Source organism: Drosophila grimshawi, unplaced genomic scaffold (genome assembly GCF_018153295.1).
Source record: "Drosophila grimshawi isolate 15287-2541.00 unplaced genomic scaffold, ASM1815329v1 contig_44, whole genome shotgun sequence".
In the NCBI taxonomy this organism is placed as follows: Eukaryota; Metazoa; Arthropoda; class Insecta; order Diptera; family Drosophilidae; genus Drosophila; species Drosophila grimshawi.
In genome coordinates, this window is record NW_025063240.1 from 8,757,642 (window position 1) to 8,778,860 (window position 21,219).

A 21,219-nucleotide genomic window follows, 5' to 3' on the forward strand; every position below is an offset into this window, starting at 1 on the left:
TTCTTAGCGACGGACAAGAAGTCAAACGAGTAAAACAATAACAATGCACGCAGCATCAGCAGCCCTCCCACGACACTTGCGCTCTGCACAATTCTCTCAGCTGCGCTCCCAGCGGCAGCGAAACTTAACGAAGCCTCCTGCTATAGCAGCGCGTTCGCACACACTCTCTTTCTCGCGGGCTCTCTTTCTCTCTCTCTCTCTCACTGTTTGTGTACCGCTCTCGTATCTGGCAGCAGCGTACGCTGTACAGAAAAATATGCTCGCGACGACTTCAGTTTGAAATCGTCGCTCGCTGAATTCACATCGCATTTAAGGCGACCCGCACGCAACGCGGCCGTCGCGCAACAAACAACAAACGACCGTCGAACTCGAACTCGACGCTCAAGTTGAAGTTGAAGTTGAAGCGCAAAGCAAACGCAAATTACACGAAAAAAAGAAGAATTCAAGTACAAATACAAATTTACAGCTCGCCTCGCACCTGTCTCTGTGTGTGCGAGTGCGTGTGTATATGTGTGTGTGCATGTTCTCTTGTCCTGCCTAATTCGTTGTTTCGTTCTTCGTTTTTGTTTTTGTCGCGTGTGTTTTTCAATTGATTTCGTGCAGCACAAAAAAAAAATAAAAAATATTTGCTTAACCAAAAAGAAAATCTTAAGAAAAATATTGCAAGCAGCGCCTCGATTATTGTTCCGTCTAAGACAGCAAAATGTGCGCAAAATAAAAATAAAAAGAAGAAAAGTTGAAAATATTTATTCAATTTGGATCAAAATGTTGGCGCAACAACAACAAAAAGTGCAGTGCATTAAGCCCGAAAAGTGTGTGTGAAAAGAGAGAGAAATTTGATATATTTTCGAAACCATACACAGAGCGATAACTGATAACCGATAACAGATAACAGTTAACTGCAGTCCTTGTTCCCCCTGTTTCTCTGTCTATTTCTATTCGATCCCCCCTCTCTCTCTTTCTATCTCTGTTTCTCTGATCTATTTCTGTCTGTTGCGTGTGTGTCCCGGCTAACGTGGGCAAGCAAAGGCCGCCAAGATTAAGTTCTCAAAGCAGAATCAGCATCACGCATACCGTCACACGGACAGCCTCTACGACGGTGGCACCGACACCGACGACGACGAATGTCCCTTGGAGTCGAGCAACATGAATCCCTACGAGTTTGAGTCCTCCACGCTCGACTGTCGCGACGCTGGCGGTGGCCACGGACCAGGACCCGGTCCAGGACCCGGATCCTATCCCTGCCCCGGCACCCTGCCCATGACGGGTCGCCACACGGCAGCAGGCGGCGCTGGCGGAGTCGGAGGAGTTGGATCAGTTGCTCCCGTGCACAGCCAAACGTTGCAGCATCAACAGAACTCGCTGGCAGCAGCAGCTGCAGCTGCCGCCGCCGCTGCTCAACAGTCGTCCTCCTCGCACTACGATTACGAGTATCAGCATTTGCCACATCGTCCGCCGGATAACAACTCATCAGCGGCAACAACGGCACAGCGAACCCACGGCAGACAAGGTGAATAAACATGAAAGCTTGCAACATTTGTTGTAAGCACTTCAAAAAATATACATTGAAAAATTTCAATATCAAATAAGTTGTAAATAAAATGTTAATATATATATTTAAATTTATATATAAAATGTTAAATAGGATTCTGAATTGAATACTCAATAAAAATCATTAACGGATATAACAAAATAAATACAATAATAAAAATAATATAAATATATAGTAGAAATCCGATATTTTAACTTCTTATTTAGATGAGTAGTTTGTGGAAACAACTCAATGGATGGGTTCCAAGTAAAAGTGAGAACTACATGGATATTTACAGATCCTTGGCGACAATTAAATATACCTGAGTATAATACACCCTCTTCAGTAGTAATAAACCCTCTTTTTAAATACCTGTAAACATGTAGTAATATTCCCTCTAGTCATATATCCTTTTAGTTCCCCCTAATCTCTAGAAAAACTCGAATTTTCTTCATCAAAATGCAGTCTCTCAACACCCACTCAAAAGTTCCTAAAATTGTTTAAAATATACTAACTAAAATCAAATCTGACACAAAGGAAATGATAAATAAAATGTTTGTTGCCTTTCAATTTAGAAAGAAAAATATTGCAATATTTTCCAATTTGTTGCCCTTCTAATGTAACAAATTGAAGTATATTTGCTGGAAATGGAAAATTTTTGCCATTTATTTTGTTCATTTTGAATTGTTAAACTTTTTATATTTTCAGTTTATTGATTATATTTAATTATTGGTAAATAAAGAAAATTATTTGGACCCCGTTTAAGTGCTAAGTATTTCTTTTAAAAAAACATTTGTGGTTCAAAGATGAAAATATTTTGATTAAGCAAAAAGTTTATGAATTGCCTACGGCAGATGAAGACTGAGAAATAAATTTGATTTGAGGTAATTTGATTGACTTTACTAAGAAATTTGATTGTATTTTAATTTATTCAAATAAACCGTTGAAAACCTCTTTACTTTTTCATTGTTGAATCAAATGAATAAAGTGGATTAAATATTGCAAATAGATTATTACTCTTTTAATATATTTATTTATTTATTTGAAACTAGTTTATTATTTATTGACTTGAAAATAAAGAGATTTTCTGTTTTGAATACTTAAACAAATCCATCACTTTTACAACAATTCAAATGCGAATTAATTTTTAGAAACACTTTACTCGCAAATCAAATTTGACAAACATTTAAATTGACAGCAATAAAAATGTTTGTCTTAAATGCAATTTTAGAATTGAGCAAAACAATTTTATTTAAAGTTTTTACTTTGATAAAACACTTTTGAATATGCCACAAAGAAATTATATCGCAAATGAAGTATAAATTTTAATAATCCACAATGCATTTTCTATATATTATATTTCTATATTTATTTCCACATTTAAAAATTATTATTAAAAACTTGTATTTATTATCTGAGTAGATGTCCGCAGGCATTGAATATTTCAAGACAAAATGTGTTTATTTTCAAAAGCAAACACCTCAAATTGAATTCAAATTTCTCAAGAATTGTTGTTGAAAAACAAAGCGAATCCAATTTCTGTTTAATTCAAATTTAGAGAACTTAACTGAATTAATTTAACGGCAAATTTGTAAAATAAACTTAGTAAATCTGCCATTCTTAATTGTGATAATGCCACAAGGATAACTTTAATTGTTTCAATTAAAGTTCAATAATCATTTTTTGGACTAAGCTGGCTGCATTAAGCGATGTGAGCCGGAAGAACTTGCGAAGCCACTGAGCTGGCAAATGAAAATTCCGCAGCTGGTTTTCATTTTGAATTTCATGTTCATAACCCGCTTGAAGCGAGAAAAGCGATAAACTTGCGACAACTTTGAACAAATTAGCGGCGCTTATCGCATCGACAAGCATTTTGCATAAATTAAGCAAATTAGTGAAAAGCCGCGTTGAGCTGGGAAAACTGAAAACTGAAAACGGCAGACTGCGATTGAGATTTGGGATTGAAATTGAGCTGCATGATTTTTCCAGCTGAGCGCACTTTTCATTATTATTTGTCTTCATCTTATTCATAAAATGGCAGCAACAATAGAAATTGGAATCGGAATAGAAATAAAAAGCCTGCAAAATTTTCAAATGCCAGCAAACCAACAGCACCCAACCACTCCATCCCCCCCCACCCAACACCTTATTAAAGAATTTCAAATGCGATGCCTGCGGCTGCGGCGTCAGCCAGCAGAAGGAAAACCAGCTGAGAAGGAAAACCTCGAAAAAATATAATACGCTCGAGCCGAGTTTCAAGTGGAGTTTTGTTACAATTGCCAGCTCGCTCTGTCTCTCTCTCTCTCTCGTCCTTATGCGTATTGTCCTTTGGGTTTGGTTTTCGGTTTGTTTGCTTACTGCCTGCATTTTACATTTCACAGAAGGTACGCCGACTGCGACGACGACGGCGACGGCGTCTGCCTGTCCGCAATCCCCTTATCCTGCCTGCCTGCCTGCCTGCCTCGCTGCCTGTCCTTTTTCTTTAACCGTTATTCACTGCTGCTGCTCGTTTGTCGCTGTGGCAAATTAAATTTAAGCCGCTGCCTGCCACATAAATCCCAGCGACTAGCTCGACTTATCTATGCTATGCCAACCCAAACAACTCTTTTATTTATTGCCAATTTTCACACAGAATAAATTTATCTTTGTTTAGTTTATTTTTTATTTACAAGTATAAATTGCTACCAAAAAAATAAAATAAAATATTATTTGTGTAAATTAAAAGTATGAATTTGTATGTAAAAAGATTCTTGATCAATTTTTATTGTTGGCGATGTTATTCTTAACTTTTTCACACAAACGCTTGTGAAATTTCCATAACTTCCTCTGTTTCACTCCAACTTCATCTACTTCTACTTGGCTGGCTGGCTGGCTGGCTGCCTGTTGGCGTCATAAAAACAATTGCCGAACAATTGAAGCCTAAAACGAGAAACACACACATAAAATCAAGCAACAGCAGCCAGCCAAAAGGAAAGCGTGTGAAAATGGGCAAGGAAAGTGGTGGAGTTGTTGGGGGGCTACCTGAAAAGAGCTTGAGTGGCAAATGCCGCAAAACAAAATTGTAAATTTACAAGAAAAACATCGAAATAAATTTTGTAACTGCAAGCAATAAATTACATAACGGCTACTGCGACAACAACAATAGCAACAACAACTAAAAGAAGCAGAACAAAGCCGCAACAACAACACTGAGGACGACTTTCGGCACTTCACTTTTGGTGAATGAAATAAAATTCAATAAAATGCCTGGCTTATAGATATGGAGTGTGGAGGGGCGAGTGGTGGTAGACGGAGGAGGGGCTATGCGCGGCTCGTAAATTTTGCAACACTTCAACGGGGGCAGCTGGCAAAAAAAAAGAGGCAACCAGGGCCAGCACCTACCCACCTCCACACCCCCAGTCCAGACCCAGCATGTCATAAAAATTCTAAGCGAAAATTGTTCGCCTTCTTTTGGCTTTTTTTTATATTTTTATTATTATCTTGGCATAAAAATACGTCGACTTTGGAAAATGGCAGAGAATTCGCTCTCTGCTGGCAGCTGTTGATGTGTGAAAATTTTGCAAAAAAGAGCACAAAAAAGTATTTGAAATTTCTATATATTTATATATATATATATATATTTATGTATGTTTATTTATGGCTTGTGATTTGCATCACTTGTGTTATTATTACTTTTTTTGTTGTTATTGTTTTCTTTTCGCCACGTCCAATTAGCCAAAATAGCAGTGAGCAATTTTTGGCCACTTTGACTTATTAAAAAAAAAAGAAACAACTTCAGTCAGGGCCAGCTGGCAAAAGTCAAAAGCACGCAACACATTTAACAAATGGAAAGGCAACAAGGTCGCATCGAAATTGGAAACGCTTACACACACACACACACACACACACACACATACATATGCATATGCATATGTATTATCAATTTTCTCACACTGATTTTTCCAGCAGCGCAAAAAGTTTATTTGTTTATGCCACGCCTGATTTGTTTATGGGCTCCCTTCCACATTCAAGTTGCCAGCGAGCAGCTAATGATGCCGCTCCCCCGCAACACACACACACACACACACACATATGCTCTGGTTTATGTACACCTTAGTGGTGGCACCACCGCAGTAGCCACTTTTCAACCACTTCCCAACCACTTTGTCTAATCTGTGTTTATTTTGTTTATTTTTGTACACGAGTTTTTCTTGCGAATTCTTTTTTTGGGTACGGTTCAATTTTAATGCGTTTAGCACTTGCTGCCTTTAGTATTTGAATGTAGCTGAATTTTCTGTATACCCTGTACACACTGATTGCTACAAATTGGGCATACTCGACTCTTGAATTGTGTTGGCAAATGGAGTTGCCTGCCAGCATACCAATTGCTGTTTACAGGGTATCTAAAGCAGTGCGCATTGCATTTGTTTCACTTGTATAAACATCGCACAAATTTGTTCGAGTTGTTTAGATTTGTGCGATAATTATTGTAGGCGGTTGCGGTCGTTTTTTGGATTTGTTTAGTGCTTGCCACGCTGCCACACAGCCTCAGTTGCCCCTTGGCATCGCATGTTTCAACAATTTTGCGCTTGATGTAGTGTTATTGCCCCTCCTCCAGCAGTTGCAACCTTTCACATTGTGTTCTATCCGTTTTGCGTCATAGATAAAACTGACTGTTTATTTCCGATGATGAAAATCGAATGAAAAGTGTTGCAACTAATTTTGAGAGAATTCAATTTCAATTTGTACCTCAAATTCATTCACGTCAACATCAAGCTTTGAATAATATCCAAAATTCATTAAAGATAACTCTTTTTCTTTTGCCCATAGAAAAAGCTGTCTAAACATTTATTTTTAGTTTTTAATTATTCAATTTATTTATTTATTTTTGATTTTTTAAATTGCATCTTAAAATTTTTATTTATTATTTTTTCATTTGCTGCTAATATTCAAATATTTATTCAGCATAAATAAATTTCTTTGGCACTTTCCTATGATTTCTTTGGAGAACTATTAAATCAACTTGCTTGGCACTTTGACCAAAGTATTTTTCTCGGCTTGCGCCGCTCCTTCGGTCTGGACCTGGTCTAAACCACGCTTAATGGCAAATTTTTAAAATCAACCTGTCGGCGGCTTTAATGATGCCATAAACACAGCTGTCATATTGCAGGAGCAGGGATTCTGTTAAAGTCTGACTTTACAAATGCCAGTTTCATGTAACTCACAATGGGTGTAGTGGGCGGTGGGAGGTGGGAGGCGTGGTTTTTTTTTGTATGGACATCAATGGCAGCATAACATTTGTAAAATGTCTGCAGCGATTTTCGCATCTTTTTTCATATTTTGTGTGTCGGAAAGAGAAAACCGGAAACTGTCAATGACAGAAGCTGACTAGGCGCCGGCAAACGAAATTCCAACTTATTACTTCCTGACAGCTGTCAAAAAATATGCAAACACCCAACAACAACAAGAACAACAACAACAATGGAAAACTATGCATCGAATTGTGCGCAGAATTATGTAAATCAAAGCGATTTGTAGCAGGCTAAAAAAGGAGTAGAAAAAAGGTAACAAAAAAAAAACATTGACGGGATATTCAAAATGTCAGATACCGACAAAAGGAAAGAGCGCAAAAAGAGGAAAAACAAGAGCGAGGGAGAGAGAGAGGGAGAGGGAGACAGCAGAATGTTTTAGTCTGGGGAAAATGCTGGGAAAATTACACGTAAGCAGCAGGAGGCCAAAAACCCAAACACGCCTCGTAGAAGAAACTACAGCACATTTCGCAACTGACAGGAAGAAAAAGGCAGGGGAAAAAAGGTACACTCAACGAAAGGACCCTAAAGCCCACACACTCAACCTGCCACACGTTGCAGGTTGCCCGTCTGAGTTCTCGAGTCCTCAAGCGATAATGAAGCGCAAATGAGCAATACTCGAAGATAAATTATCAGCCAACAAATTTGTTTGGTTTGTTCGCTCACAAATAACGAGACCTTTGACCTGCTGCGAGCTGTTTCAACGTGCAACGTGCAACGTGCCGCTGCTGCCACACACTCGTTGCAGCTTGCAGCTGATGGCTCGTTAATGTCGCATTGTCATTTTGGGATTAGCCAAGCGCATTTCATTTTGTACCCCTCTCAACTCAACTCAACTGAACTCGACTCGCTTTGTTTGAGGGCCTCTATTTGCCTCTCTTTCTCTTTATCTCTCTCTCTCACACAGCCTACTCAGCGGAAAAAAAGGATAAAGAGCCTTTTTCTCCGCTTGTTCATATTATAATTTGATTTTTGTTTTGCAAAGCCGCTTAGCCAGCAACCAGACTCTAATATTATTAGTCCAAGTCGGGACAGAGGCAACAGCTCGTGTTTTTATACCCTGAACCCAACAGGGAAAAAGGGCTGCGGGAGAAGTGAGCAAAGAGTTTGTGAAAGGCAGATGGAAGTAACTCCTCACCCATAAAGTAAATATATATATATATATATATATATATATATATATATATATATGCTTGATCAGCAGCAGCCGAGTCGATTTAGTGTACAGAGAGACTTCATCATTGGAATATCAGTTTATTAGATTATTTAATTTTATCTAGAACCGCACTCATTTCGCGTATATCGATAAGAATCGATTCCCGATGACACTGTAAGATTGAATTGTAAGCCAATTTTTATATCAGCAATCGTATTCTGTATTTAAAGGATATTTTTCAGGGCATCTCCTAGTCGAGCTGCCTCGACTGGAGCATTCTTAGTTGTTTGCTTTTGGGGCTGTTTGATTTTGTATTCCAAATTTTTTGCTGACTTTGTGTTTGATATTTGAGAATTGATTTAATGTCTGCTACTTTGGGACAGAGAGATGTATTATTTGACTGGGGTTACTTGGTGTTTCCGAGCGGACGTCCTAAGTAAGGCTGGTCTAAAATACAAAAAAAAAAAACGGAGAATTTGTGGCAGCTTCTGTTGCTGCAACAATCTGAAGCATTAGTCACCACATGCTGCGGACAAAGTATAGCATTTTATGACTTCTACACATTGTCTGACGACTGACTGATGACTGACTGACTGACGGACGGACTGACTGACGGAATGAATGCCTGACTAATGATTGTTTGTCGTAATTGCAGCAGCAATTGCTGGGGAATACTCCCCCTCACCCACGAATCCACCCCCCTCCATCCAACGAGCCTTCGAGGAGCCAAGCACGCAAAACTCATAAAAATATGCGAGTGTTTTTTTTGTTTTTGTTTTTATTTTTTATTGTCGAACATTAAATTTATTATTTTTTATAGAATGCTTCACAAACTGAATGCAAATTTGTTTCGCTCGCTGTTCGAGTTATTCCTCGCTGGGACTTTTACGAGCGCTCAGCATTTCTTATTTTAATTGCATTAAGCGAATACAACTGCAACGCAGGCAATCTCTCAAAGTACAGCAACACTGAGCACTCTCCACTAGACCCGGGAGTCATAAAACTATGCGCGGTTCCAGTAAGTTGTAAAATCTCATACGTAATGACAAATTTCGGTTTATGGGCATTATGCTGAAGTTGTCGCAGTCGGCTGATGTGTGTGTTGACAGAGTGCAAAAGTGGCAAGTTGATCTGCCTTTATTCCGTTTTTTTTTCCATTTTTCCATTTTTCTCTGTTTTGCGTGGGGGTTGCCAACTCTTATCTTGCAGCAGGAATGCACATGGCGACTCCCTCGCACTTGCCACGCCCAGCTTATTTCCGTGGCTGCCTGCTGCTATCGCTAGTAAAATATATATTTGCCTCGCTATAAATACTATATATATGTGCCACTTGACCGAAGCTCATTCTGGAAGCACGAGCAGAAGCATTGCAAAGATTTCATTTATCAGCGGAAGTGCTCAATGATAGATACACAACACAAACTTTTGACCGATATATGTTTGTAATATATATATATATATTGCATGCCTCTGGCCAGTGGACAGTTGGCCAGCCGGCGCTGTAATAAATCCAACAAATAATAAAAGCACAGACTAAAGATACAACAAAAAAAAAGCACTTTTAATGCGCCGAAATCTGGGCACCTTAAATCGGCTTAGAGGACAAAATTAGGCAACAGATAAGAGAAAGAGATAGAGCGAGGTGGATAGAGGCGACAGCTTAGAGGACCAAATGAGATAACAAATGAGAGAGAGAGAGAGAGAGAGGGAGAGAGAGAGTGGGAGGCAACAGCTGTTTGGTCCACTAAAAAGGCAAACAAAATGCGGACACTAATAAAATGTTTGGCGCCTCGAAAAGGAGCAACTGTGCCTCCCTCCCCCCCTTGAGCCTGCGCCCCTTTGTGGACATTTCATCATTATAGGCAGGGCGATAAAAATAGCAAAGACACAACACAGATAGATAGAGAGAGAGAGACAGAGAGAGACAGGCAGGCAGAGAGGAGGAGAGGGAGAACAAAAAGCACATAGCAGAGGCTTATCAGCGAAAGGAAATCCAAAGCAGCCACGTTGACAACTGCGAACGAGCATAAGAAGGAGAAATCAGTGAAAATCATTTTTATGTGAAAGCCAGACGAAAGAGCTGGAGAACACACACAAATAGAGAGACAGAGGGAGAGAGAGAGAGAGAGAGAGAGGGAGATAAAAGAGCGGAGGATGCGTGGCAAAGTAAGAAAACAATAAAATAAAATTTAAGATACATTTGAGACCAAAACAAATAGGCAGCGAAATAGGCGCACACACACACACCAAGGGGCAAGGGGAAAGAAGAATGAGAAGGAGAAGGGGCAGAGGTAGAGGCAAGAGCGAGCGGAAAAGGCTGGAAAATGGAAAATGTTTTTGGCTTGTTTGTAGCTGGGCTTGTTCTTCTTGTTCTTGCTATTGTTGTCGTTGAGGCTGAGACATTAAAATTGTGTGCGGCGAGTGGAAACAATGTCGCAGCTGTAGAGCAGAGTAAGAGACAGAGAGAGAGAGAGAGAGAGAGAGAGAGAGAGAGAGAGCAGGAGTGAGTGAGAGAGAGAGAGGGAGAGAGGCAGCAGGCAGACAAGCATAAAAATTCAAGAGCGGGCCGCGTAGGATGTGTGGGAATAATAAGTTGGTGTAGTTCATGGGTTTTTCAGTTAGCTCTATTGCCACTTTTTGGGGCAGACGACACTTAAAGTAGTTTTCATGAGAGAGAGAGAGAGAGACAGATATAAAGGGATAAATTCAGCATGGCCAGGCCAGGAAGTGATAACAGATCAAGCAGCAAGAAGTAATAAACTGCTTAAGCACTTATTCCTCAGCACATTCATAGTTTCAAACAGTGTTTGAATTTACTACTCCACAGCAGAACAGCAAATTACCTAACGAAATAGTAATAGCAATTTAGATAGTGGCTCTTGTAGCAGCAGCAAAGTATGCAATTACCATACCAGTGGCACAAGCTACGCAGTTTGGCTCTGGCAGGGCTTTTGATTGCCACAACAATTTTTTTTGCTCTTGCAAATGACAGAGCAAAGCGAAAGTTAAAGTTCGTAGCAAGTAGCAGTGGCAAGTGGCAGTGGCAAGTAGCAATTGCAATAGTAAAATGAAAAAGCATTGCATTTTCCAACACTGATTTCAACTAATAGTTACAGTTTGAGTCTGAGCCACGCTGTGATTACCCAAAACTTAAAGATACATCGGCCAAATTTATTTAATGCCAACAACAACAACAACAACAACTGGCTCAAAGTGTCGTCGTCGACTAATGGAAGTTTTACGATAGTTACGCATTATGACAGCAGCGCCAGAAGAGCAGCCAATTTTATGAAGCGTTGGCTTGTTATTTGTTTTGTAGTTTTGGCAAACAGCAGAAGTATCTTTCAGTCGATGTGTGTGGGGATGCATTAGGCGCATGCATAGATACACAGACAAGATACATTTACGGCGGAGAGTGTTGAAACAACAACAACAACAACAGCAACAACAACAACAATCACATTTTTAGCACATTTTCAGCATATCAACTTACAATGGACGCGACACGCAGGACAACGCATCAGGTTACAGGCATCTGACCGGCTGGTCCTTTTTTTCTTTTTGTTTTTCGTTTTTTTTTTTTTTTTGCTTTGCTGCCCGCCTCACATTTTATGCATATCGTATAACAGTACTCTGTAGAAGAACCTGCTGCTTCAGACGCTCGCTGCCCACCCTCGTCGTTCGTCGCTCGTCGCCTAATGAAAGGCCCTTAGTGTCCTGCCCCGTTTTGTGTGTGCGGCTCAAAAATGTGGCAGCCAAAGCATTCGAGAGTCGTAAAAAATAATAATAGTGTCTCGAAAACAAAAATACACCAAACACACACACCAAACACACACACAGGCAGGCAAACAAAACAGGTCTTAAATTGAGCCAAGCCACTCTCCCATCTCCCATCTCTCTCTCTCACACTCTCTCTCTCTCTATCTATCTCTGTCTCTGTTTTCCTTTTGACTGGCTATCAGAGTGTAAATGTTACCTAATGTTTTTATTTGATTAGCGTTCGCTACGTGCCGCATTTGTTGTTCTTGTTCTTGCTCGCGCGGCAAAAGAAAATCTTGTGCATTTTCCTTGGAATTTGTCTTCGCGTCTCTGCTGCGTTCATTTGCCACAGATTTCCTCTTCGCTGAGCTGCTGCTGCTGCTGTTGCTGCTGCTGCTGTTGCAAGATTAATTGTGTGCGCGTAAATTTTTTAATTTCGTGGAAATAATGTTGAGCAGTGGAATTTCATTTCATGTGAGACCGGGTTCAAAGTCTGGACATTTTGGGTAATTTGTTTGTGATTTGCATTCTTCACAATTCCTTTTCACTTTTTCATTATTTTTTTCCCATTGGTTCTCTTATTTTTTAAGTACTTTAAAGGCATGTCTAAGTTACCAGGTAATAACGGAATGGATTCTGTAAAACTGAGTTTTATTCGGATCGTTTGTCTGTGATCTGTTCGAGTTAATTCTTAGACTCTGAACCCATTCAAAATGCAAAAGTTGTGTAAAAGTTTATAGAAGGGAAGAGGAATCATAAAAGTATATATATATTATTGATCAGTGGCAGGAGTAGACTCCACTTAGCCTAGTCAGTCTGTGTGGCAGCAGGCACAAGCTGAGCTCATGGACTCTACTTGGGATACTTGAAATATTTCAATTTATTCGATAACTGCATTCTGATGTTTAATCTGGTCAGACATATTATTGATAAAATGTGTATATTTGATTAAGATTGAATAAGAAACACAGATTTTGCTAAGCAATGCCATATTTTCAGAGCCTTTGTTGTTTAATCTGTAAATGTTGAGTTTATGGCACTTGCATTAATTGAAGTATATTTTTGTGGTGGGTTGCGTTCCATTTTAAAATGCGGGCATTATGCCACATTGCCACTCTGCTGCTGCTGCTGCACATGACAGTTTGCAATTTTATGCGTGGCTTTCAATGAAAGTGAGAAACTTGCAAGTTGGGGTTGGAGTAGAAAGAGCTGCAGAGCTGCTGCACCCGCTTTAATTGTGTCAGCCTCCAAAAAAGCTGCAAAAGGTATCCAATGAAATAACTCAACTCAATTCGAAAGTGAAATGCTTTTGCACTCATTGCTCTACCTACGAAAATGCTCGTATTGTATTTTGTATTATGCCAGGCTCCTTTTATTTCTCGACTCGCCTCGCCTCGCCTCGCCTCTTCTCTACTTGTGTGCTTTATTGCAGTGCAATTTATTTGATGTGCTGCCTCACAAATTACGCATACGCCACGTTCTCGACTCAGATTGTATGGCACAGAGAGAGAGAGAGGGAGAGAGAGAAACTCTCAAGGTAACTGCCGTGTGTGTTTGCTCGGTGCTCGGAAAAGTTTCAGCCAGCTCTGCCGCAAGACGGATAATAGGAGTAAGCAAATAAGACTCGCTGTTTGCCTGCTTTTCATTTTATTTTCACATTTTATGCCGACAAAATAATTTACTTAAACTCTTGCTGCAATTCGACATATATATTCCCAATACGCTGTTCTCTCCAATATTGTTTTCGCTTTATTTTTTCCCTTATTTTTGATTGCTTGCGAAAGTTTTGGGTACCAACTATTGTTGGAGAGGGATGCGGGTAGTGGGCGTGGCGCTGACTCTGTTCACTTGAAAATTCTACACAATGAAATGGTTTTAGTTTGTGTTCGCTTTTTTTGCAGCAGCTGGAAAACTTTTGTCGCAAAAAATAAAGTCCTTATTGGATGACAGTTGTCATTTGATTGTTTTCATTTCATTTTTGGCCATCAATAAGTGGAAATATAATAACTTCAGAGCAAGTACGAGGTTTGTTTGCTTTGTTTGTTTTGCTTGCTGTTTGCCAACGGTTCAGTTTACCCCCAGCGTGGACCTGCATCTAACATTTTTGCTGTTAGTTTTTGCCTTGACATCTCTGTGTCTGTGTTTGTGTTTGTGTGTGTGACAGTAATCATGTTCAATCAGGTTCTGTTGGCGCAATGAACAACAATGAACAAAGCTCTGTTTCCCACTCTCTCTCTCTCTCTCTCTCTTGCTCTCTATAGCTATCTCTATCAGTAACATATTGACATGAAAAGCACTCGAAACATTTGTATGTCATTCCCTTGGTTAATAGCACAAAGACTTTATTAGGCGCCTGCTTGCCACCCTGCCTCCTGTGGCAACATAGAGTTCTGTGCTGTTTGCACAACTGATCACCTACACACACACACACATAAACAAACAAATATATATATAGATGTGTGTGTGTGTCTGTATCTGTGCCGTGGCTGCCATGATGAATTGAAAGTAAAAATATTCCAACAGCAGCAGGCACTTTTAATAAATTCAACAAAACAGCACTTCCCCCCACACCCCGCCCCCACCTACCTATCAGCTATGCAGTCAGCAAAAAAAAATAAAAATAAATAAAAGAAAAGTAATAAAATATTAATGAAATTCCAAACACCTCTCGTGTGTAGACAACCCGCACTCCAAACAGCTAACAGTAGGAGCTGTGTGGCGCCCCCAAAGTTCTGTTTTAGCTTCGGCATCGGCATCGGCATCGGCTTGGAGCTTTTCTACTGGCGCCTTGAGAGCAATTTTTAGTTACGTTTTGTTGTTGTTGTTGTTGTTGCTGTTGTTGTTTGCGCTAACAAAGCACGCACCGGACGAGGCTGGCAGCGACAGACACTTCCGGCAAACGCGCGACATTCAGACAGACAGACAAAGAGACAAACTCAGCGACAGGCAATGTCAAGTTTCTTTGGCCATATTTTCGCACCTTGCCATAAAACGTGGCGTTGCCACACCATGGGGAGAGGCGCTGTGTGCGTGTGCGTGTGGGTGTTGCAGTTAGTGTGTGTGTGTTTAAATGGTGGCAGCTTAGAAATTTTCTGCGTGTGACTGACTCAGGGATCAGCGGCTGACATTCTTGCTTTGCGCATGTGTATTTTGGCCAGTAATGCAAGTGAATAGAATCTTTTTGCATTTGGCAAGAGCTGTGTGGCAACAACAGCAACAGCAATGGGAACAACAAGAGCAACGACAACGACAACGGAGTAGCAAACAAGAATGCAACAACTTGTGGTTAAGCAGCAAAAAGAACACGAATTGCATGAATTGAAGAAAACAAGCGGACAGGCTTACAGCAGCCCCTCCCCTCCAGCCCACCAGCCCCTCCGAGACGCACCCACACACACACACACACATCCACCTTGTGCTTGTGAGCTAGAAAGTTCTATGCCAAAATTCAATTTGCCCGAAACTACAAAACAAAGGGAATTGGGGGCGGGGCACAAGCCACAAAAGTAGACGAAATTGATTTTAAAAAGCAGCAGCTGAGCAGCAGCAGCACAAAGGGAGTGGATGGGTTGCATGGGTGGTTGTAGGGAGTTGTAGGGGGTTGTAGGAGCTGCTGGAAACTAAAGCGGTTACGGGGTTGCCTGCTGCGGCGGCACGAAAAACAAATTAAAGTAAATTCCCCAATTTCATTTTGCGGCAACAAAGTACAAAAAAAAAAAAACAAAAAAAAAAAAACAAAATGAAATGAAAAATAAAAGCAGCAGCTTCAAAATTGAATGAAAGAGTAGAAAACGCAACGAGCTAAACAATTGCATTTGTTGTGTGATTCGGGCGGGCAAATGGAAATGGAAATGGAAATTGAAATTGGCTCAAGACAGCTTGGTAACAAATTTAAGCCAAATACTAAATGCGAATGTATGGAAATGTGTCTGTGTGTGTGCCTTTCTCTCTTTAGACCAACTGGGAACGTCCTTGAGCATCAAGTTTAGCACAATAGAAAAAGTTTTAATGATGAAGCATAAATCAGGCAATGTGTAAACAACAAACAGCTCAAAGTAATCTAATGTTGAATAATATGCACGCCTTCGTTTTCATTATGACAATGGGCAACTCTGCAGCATGGCAACTGAGCAACTGAGCAACTGGGCAACTTTGTGCGATTTGCCTAATGGGGCAACAAGCAGCAGGCAGCAGGCGGCAAGCGGCAGGCGGCAGGCAGCAAGGATAACAGCTGAAATAAAATGTTGCCATGCATTTTCATAAGCAGCGAAGCCTTAAATTTTTATTTGCCAGCTATAAACTACAACTACAACCAACTTTCGACTTTTACTTTGGCGCTTTAATAAAGTGTGAAAATGTGAAAGAGCAGCTCAGCACAAGAACAGTCAAACAAGAATGGTAACAGAAGAAGACGAAGATGAGGACGAAGACGAGGCTAACTTGGCCTTAAGTTTACACTGAAAATCGATACGTGCAGCTGGACGGATGCGGGTGCGGTTGGGGTATATTGGGTGTGTGGAGGGGTGTGGTGGGGATTTGTATATATTCTGGATGCGGCGGCGTATTTCATAAATTTTTCAACGCTTGAAAATGTTATTTATATTTCATGGCATGGCGAAAAAGAAAACTTTGGCGCAGCACGAACGACTACAAATCGTGCGTATGCCACAAGAAAGGCCAAGACAAATCGGGGACACAGGCGTTGGTTGGAGTGACGGTGGCAGCACAACTTTTACACTTGAGGAGTGGGTGGGATTGTTGGGGCATGTTGTATATATATCGTCCACGTCGTTTTACAGCTTCGTTTATTACGTGTGAAAAGGCGACAAGGATTGTGGATTGTGGATTGCGGTAGGCGGCCTGCGACACTTTTGCCAACGTGCCACCATAAAGTTGAGGCAGGCAGAACATCGCCAGAGCCAAAGCTTTTACCGGACCTGGATGCGAACACGGATGGATACGTATAAGGTTACGGTTACTTTTACGGACACGTGCAAATGGCCAAGTTGCGCCTAAATGCGATCTTCCATCGAGTTGCCCGTATCGGCATAAATTTTACGACTTTCCACTCGGCTGGCAAATAAACGTTCGACTTTCAGATTGGTTCTCAGTGCAGCCAAAGCGTGACAGGCAAACACCAAACCGATGACTTTTCAACGCTTACATTTTCAATCCTTGACAACCAAACAAAATCAAAACTCTTTTTTGCCACAACACTTTTATGCGCTTCGCTTATCGGGCATTATTATTTTGGCGTGCATTTTGTAATGCATTGAAGCAGACGTCTCTGAACCCATTGAGTAGATCTTAATCAGCCGGAGCCTGTCAGATCGGATAACTATAACATATAGCTGCTATGGGAATGAGTTTTTTTATTTAACCAAAGCAAACTCAAAAGATTTGCGTGTTTTTGAATTAAAATTAGTTGAGATTCTTATGCTCTTCACATTTTTACAACAAAACCTTCAAGATCAGACTAGTATATCATATAGCTCCCATAGGAACCAACTGTCGAAAGATGAGTCATTCTATGAGCCATAAATATAACTATCAACACTACCATATCAAATATCTTCCCAGCAGATTAACTCTGCTCTGCAAGGGCATACTGTCTTCGGTGTGCGCCAAGAAAGTCTTTCCTTCTTGTTCATAATGTCATCAATCATAAACATGGCTGGCTGCTCAAAGCAGACACGTGTGCCCCAATTGAAGAACGGGCTTGAATCCATGACAGTGTCGCTGACAGCTTGCCACCTGCAATATTTTGAAGCGGCGACCTAAGTCAACAATTAATATTGACATGCAACTTTGCAAACACTTCTCTCTCTCTCTCTCTCTCTCTCTGTCTCTCTCTCTCTGTCTCTCTCTCTCTCTCTCTGTCTCTCTCTGTGTGTGATTGTGTTTGTAGCGGGACAGTTTCGAATGCTAATAAATTTATTGTTGTACAAATTTGTTATACAACTTGAACTTAATTATAGAACTTACGCGAACAAATGAAACTGAAACTGTCCGGGGTACTTGTCGCTTGTCGCTTTGCGTTTGCGTGTGACTGCCCCTTAGCCCCTAACCTCTGCCCCTGTCCCTGTCCTTGTCCCTGCCCCTGTTCCTGTCCCTGCCCCATACCCAATCAACTTTCAGCTGCTCTATATATGGGGTATATAATTAGCGACTGGCTGCCTGCCGCTGTGCTAGCAGCAAGTGTTAATTGAATGGCAACAAAAGTGTGGCAAGTGTGGCAAGTGTGTCTGGTCTGACTGACCACTCAGTTAACGGTCAACAGAAGTTGGCAGCAGTCATAATAAATATGCTGTCCACTTGCTCAAATTTGGCGTTTATCGATTCATGCAAATATTGACACATCAATTAGTATATATAGTGTACTATATATAGTATTGAACAATTGAGTTGCTATTGACATTTTCCGATTATTGCGAATTCAGTTCAGTTATTAAGTTGTGCATGCCACAAGACCGTCTTGCGGATCCCTTTTCAACATAAACATGTGTTTTTCAAATTGTCAAACAAAACACGACAAATTTATTCTTGCTTACCCCAAGCAAACATATACATATATATATATATATATATATATAGATATAAGGCGATTCATAAATAAAATAAATAAAAATTAACATAGACAACACTGTCGGTGCTTTTATTATTTTTTGTCTTTTGGGGTGACACATAAGAGCAGCATATGTACAACCAAAGGAAATGAAATGAAATGAAAAGAAACGATGACGACAGCGACCAACAATATTTTGCATCATTTTCTTTGGCATTTTATTTGATTTTCCGTTCAGTCTCTAGGTGTTTTAAGTGTGCGCGTGTGTGTTGGGTGTGTGTGTGTTGGGTGTGTGTGTGTTGGGTGTGTGTGTGTGGATGGGTAGGCATTATTTGGGCTTTGCTTCGGCGCCACATGCAAATTATGTTTGGCTTTATGTTTTCCCTCCAGGCTGATCTCCACTGTGCATTTGGCTTTCGTTTTATGATGCGTGAAAAATAAAATTGTTTTTTTTTTTTTTATTTATTTTTTTATTTTGATTCTTGAAATTTATGGAGATAGAAAGAGTCGGTAAGTCGTCAAGCGTGGCAGAGTGGCAGAGGGGGAATGAAGCGGAGCGATGAGGCAAGTGAGATATACCAGCTGTGGGGGGTGGGGAGGGGGATGTATTTGGAGGGGGGGCTTTTGTTTTTTGAGATGACGAGTTAATTATTTTTGAGTAAGAATCAAACAAATTGAAACCTAGTTCAAATAATTTGTGTGCGGGAGTAGAAGTCATATAGACTTATCTATATATGTACACCTGAGGCACAACACGTGTTTGACATGAGTGTGTGTGTGTGTGTGTGTGTGTGTGCAACTGCAGGCTGTGTGTTTTTAAAAATATGCAAATTGGGCAAGAACATGAAGAGCACAGAAGCAATCCAGAATGAGAATGGGAGCAGTCCAAAAGCTGAAGCGGCTTAGAGGCGTTTGAAACAAGTGCAGCCACTGCTAGACAGAGAGGGAGCGAGAGGCAAGGAGAGAGTGAGAGAGAGAGAGAGAGAGAGAGTGTAATTGAAGTAAGAAGTGAGCCAAATAAATTTGACTTTCACTGCGAGACATCTTTGCCCTCCTCATGCAAAACAAAAAAAAAATGGGAAGACGAAGTGCTAACAAGTAAAAAGAAAACGAAAACAAAAACATTTTGCATGGAAATGAAAATCTGAGTGTTGTGTTGAGCACCAGAGTCTCTCTCTCTCTCTCTCTCTCTCTCTCTCTCTCTCTCTCTCTCTCTCTGTGTATGGCAATTTGATAAACATAATGATCAGAACGCTGCAAGACGATGATGAAGTTGGCTGCGCTTCGTGACAAAATGACATTTTGCTACCAGTTACCAGTCACCAGTTAACTGAAAGGAGCACAACACGAGACTTGCCACCACCCAAAATAGCACCCACTTTACTGCACGTCATGGCATGCCACTTGTACAACAAACGGGAGCAGCAGCAGCAGCCACACCTGCCACCTCGTCCCTCAAGGCTGGTCGCTTGGCCAGGTTCAGGTTCAGCTACAGCTACAGCTACAGCTTTAGCCACCGCTTGGGGCTTAGGTAATGAAGCAACTGGCAATGAAGCAAAAATAAGTTTCAGCCGAAACTGAAATTGAGAGACTCGACTCTTGGGCGTAGGTTGTTATTTTAAAATTTAAATTTCTGTATAAATATGTTCACGCACACCCAGCCAACCAGCCAGTCAGCCAGCCAGCCAGTCACACACGCACACAAGCATCGAAGTGTGTGTGTGTTGGTGCATAAGAATGCCCCGGAGTCGTCGACGTCATTAAAAGCCAAAAGGCGGCGACTTCGACTGCGACTTCGACTCGAAGAAAAACTCACTTAAAATTTCAGCGCACGTGAAGGAGCCGGAGAGGAGGAGAAATCGTGTGAGCAGCGGGGGAGGGGCAGGCGCTGGAGGGTTGGGGAGGGACAGCGCGTGAGTTTACATATATAAATATATATATATATACAGGTATATTTGTATATTTGTTGAAGATATTCTAAAATTGTCTTGAAGTTTGTAACGCATTGAAGAAGACTTCTTTGACACCATAGCGTATATATATATTCCTGATCAGCATGAGCCGAGTCGGCATATACTTATATCAAAGCAGGCCTGATCGGTGCACATAGCTGCCCTTTGGAATAATCGGCCGAACGATGAGTTCTTGATATGAAAAACACTTTTGTTTAACAAGTTCTGCCAACCAAACTCATCAGTTATGCTTTTCGATATATAACTATAGCTTTAAACAATACTTTATTTTTTTTCTAATGTATAATAATATTTCAGAAGGGTATTTAATTATCGACTAGGCTGAGTTAAGCTTTTTCTCCTCTTTTTTTTATTTGCCTTTGCGTTGCGGTACAAATTGTTGTTGTTATTTTTCGTTTGGTTCTTTGTCAACGGCTAACGGTAAAAGGCGTGTTCTTAGCCGTTATTCGGTAATGAAATTTAAAATTTTGGAATGGCCAAAAGGCTTTCGTATTATTCTAAGTAAATTGCTTGAGAATTCTGGTAAATCGATCAACAATTTCGACGCGGAAGCAACGAAAATTGTTATTCTAATTGCAGCTGCCGAAGCCAAATGCGATCCACAAGCACCGAGCTTTGCAATCCACACTCAAGTGTGTCAGGGGCAAGCATGTACCAAATGGATCTCAGCTTGCAACATTTGCAAACTGCGTATTTAGTTTGTGTGCAACGCTCGAAGGGCAAAGATCTCGAAATGTTTTCGATATATATTTAAAAATATTTTGCTTGATATTATTTCAAAATTTGTAAACTGTTTGAGGCTTGTGAATATCGTTAGTCAATATTTGTCTTGGATAAGATCAGCAAATATCTGCAAAGATTAGAGTCACAGTGAACGGTGAGTGCTAATAGCTAAATCTGTATATACATATATAAATAAATATATATACATATATATCCATATGTGA

General features: G+C 40.5%; 1 protein-coding gene across 4 annotated transcripts in view; it reads left to right on the forward strand.

Annotated features, from left to right (window-relative positions):
- The first annotated feature begins 617 nt into the window (after positions 1-617).
- The window catches only part of LOC6558521 (teneurin-m), a 141,649-nt gene continuing 121,047 nt past the window's right edge, over positions 618-21,219 (forward strand). For all 4 annotated transcript variants that reach the window (XM_032743415.1, XM_001984792.2, XM_032743416.1 and 1 more), the window contains exon 1: positions 618-1,510. In XM_032743415.1, the coding sequence (XP_032599306.1) occupies positions 1,147-1,510 (364 nt within the window). In that variant the 5' untranslated portion in view covers positions 618-1,146. The remainder of the gene's footprint in view (positions 1,511-21,219) is intronic.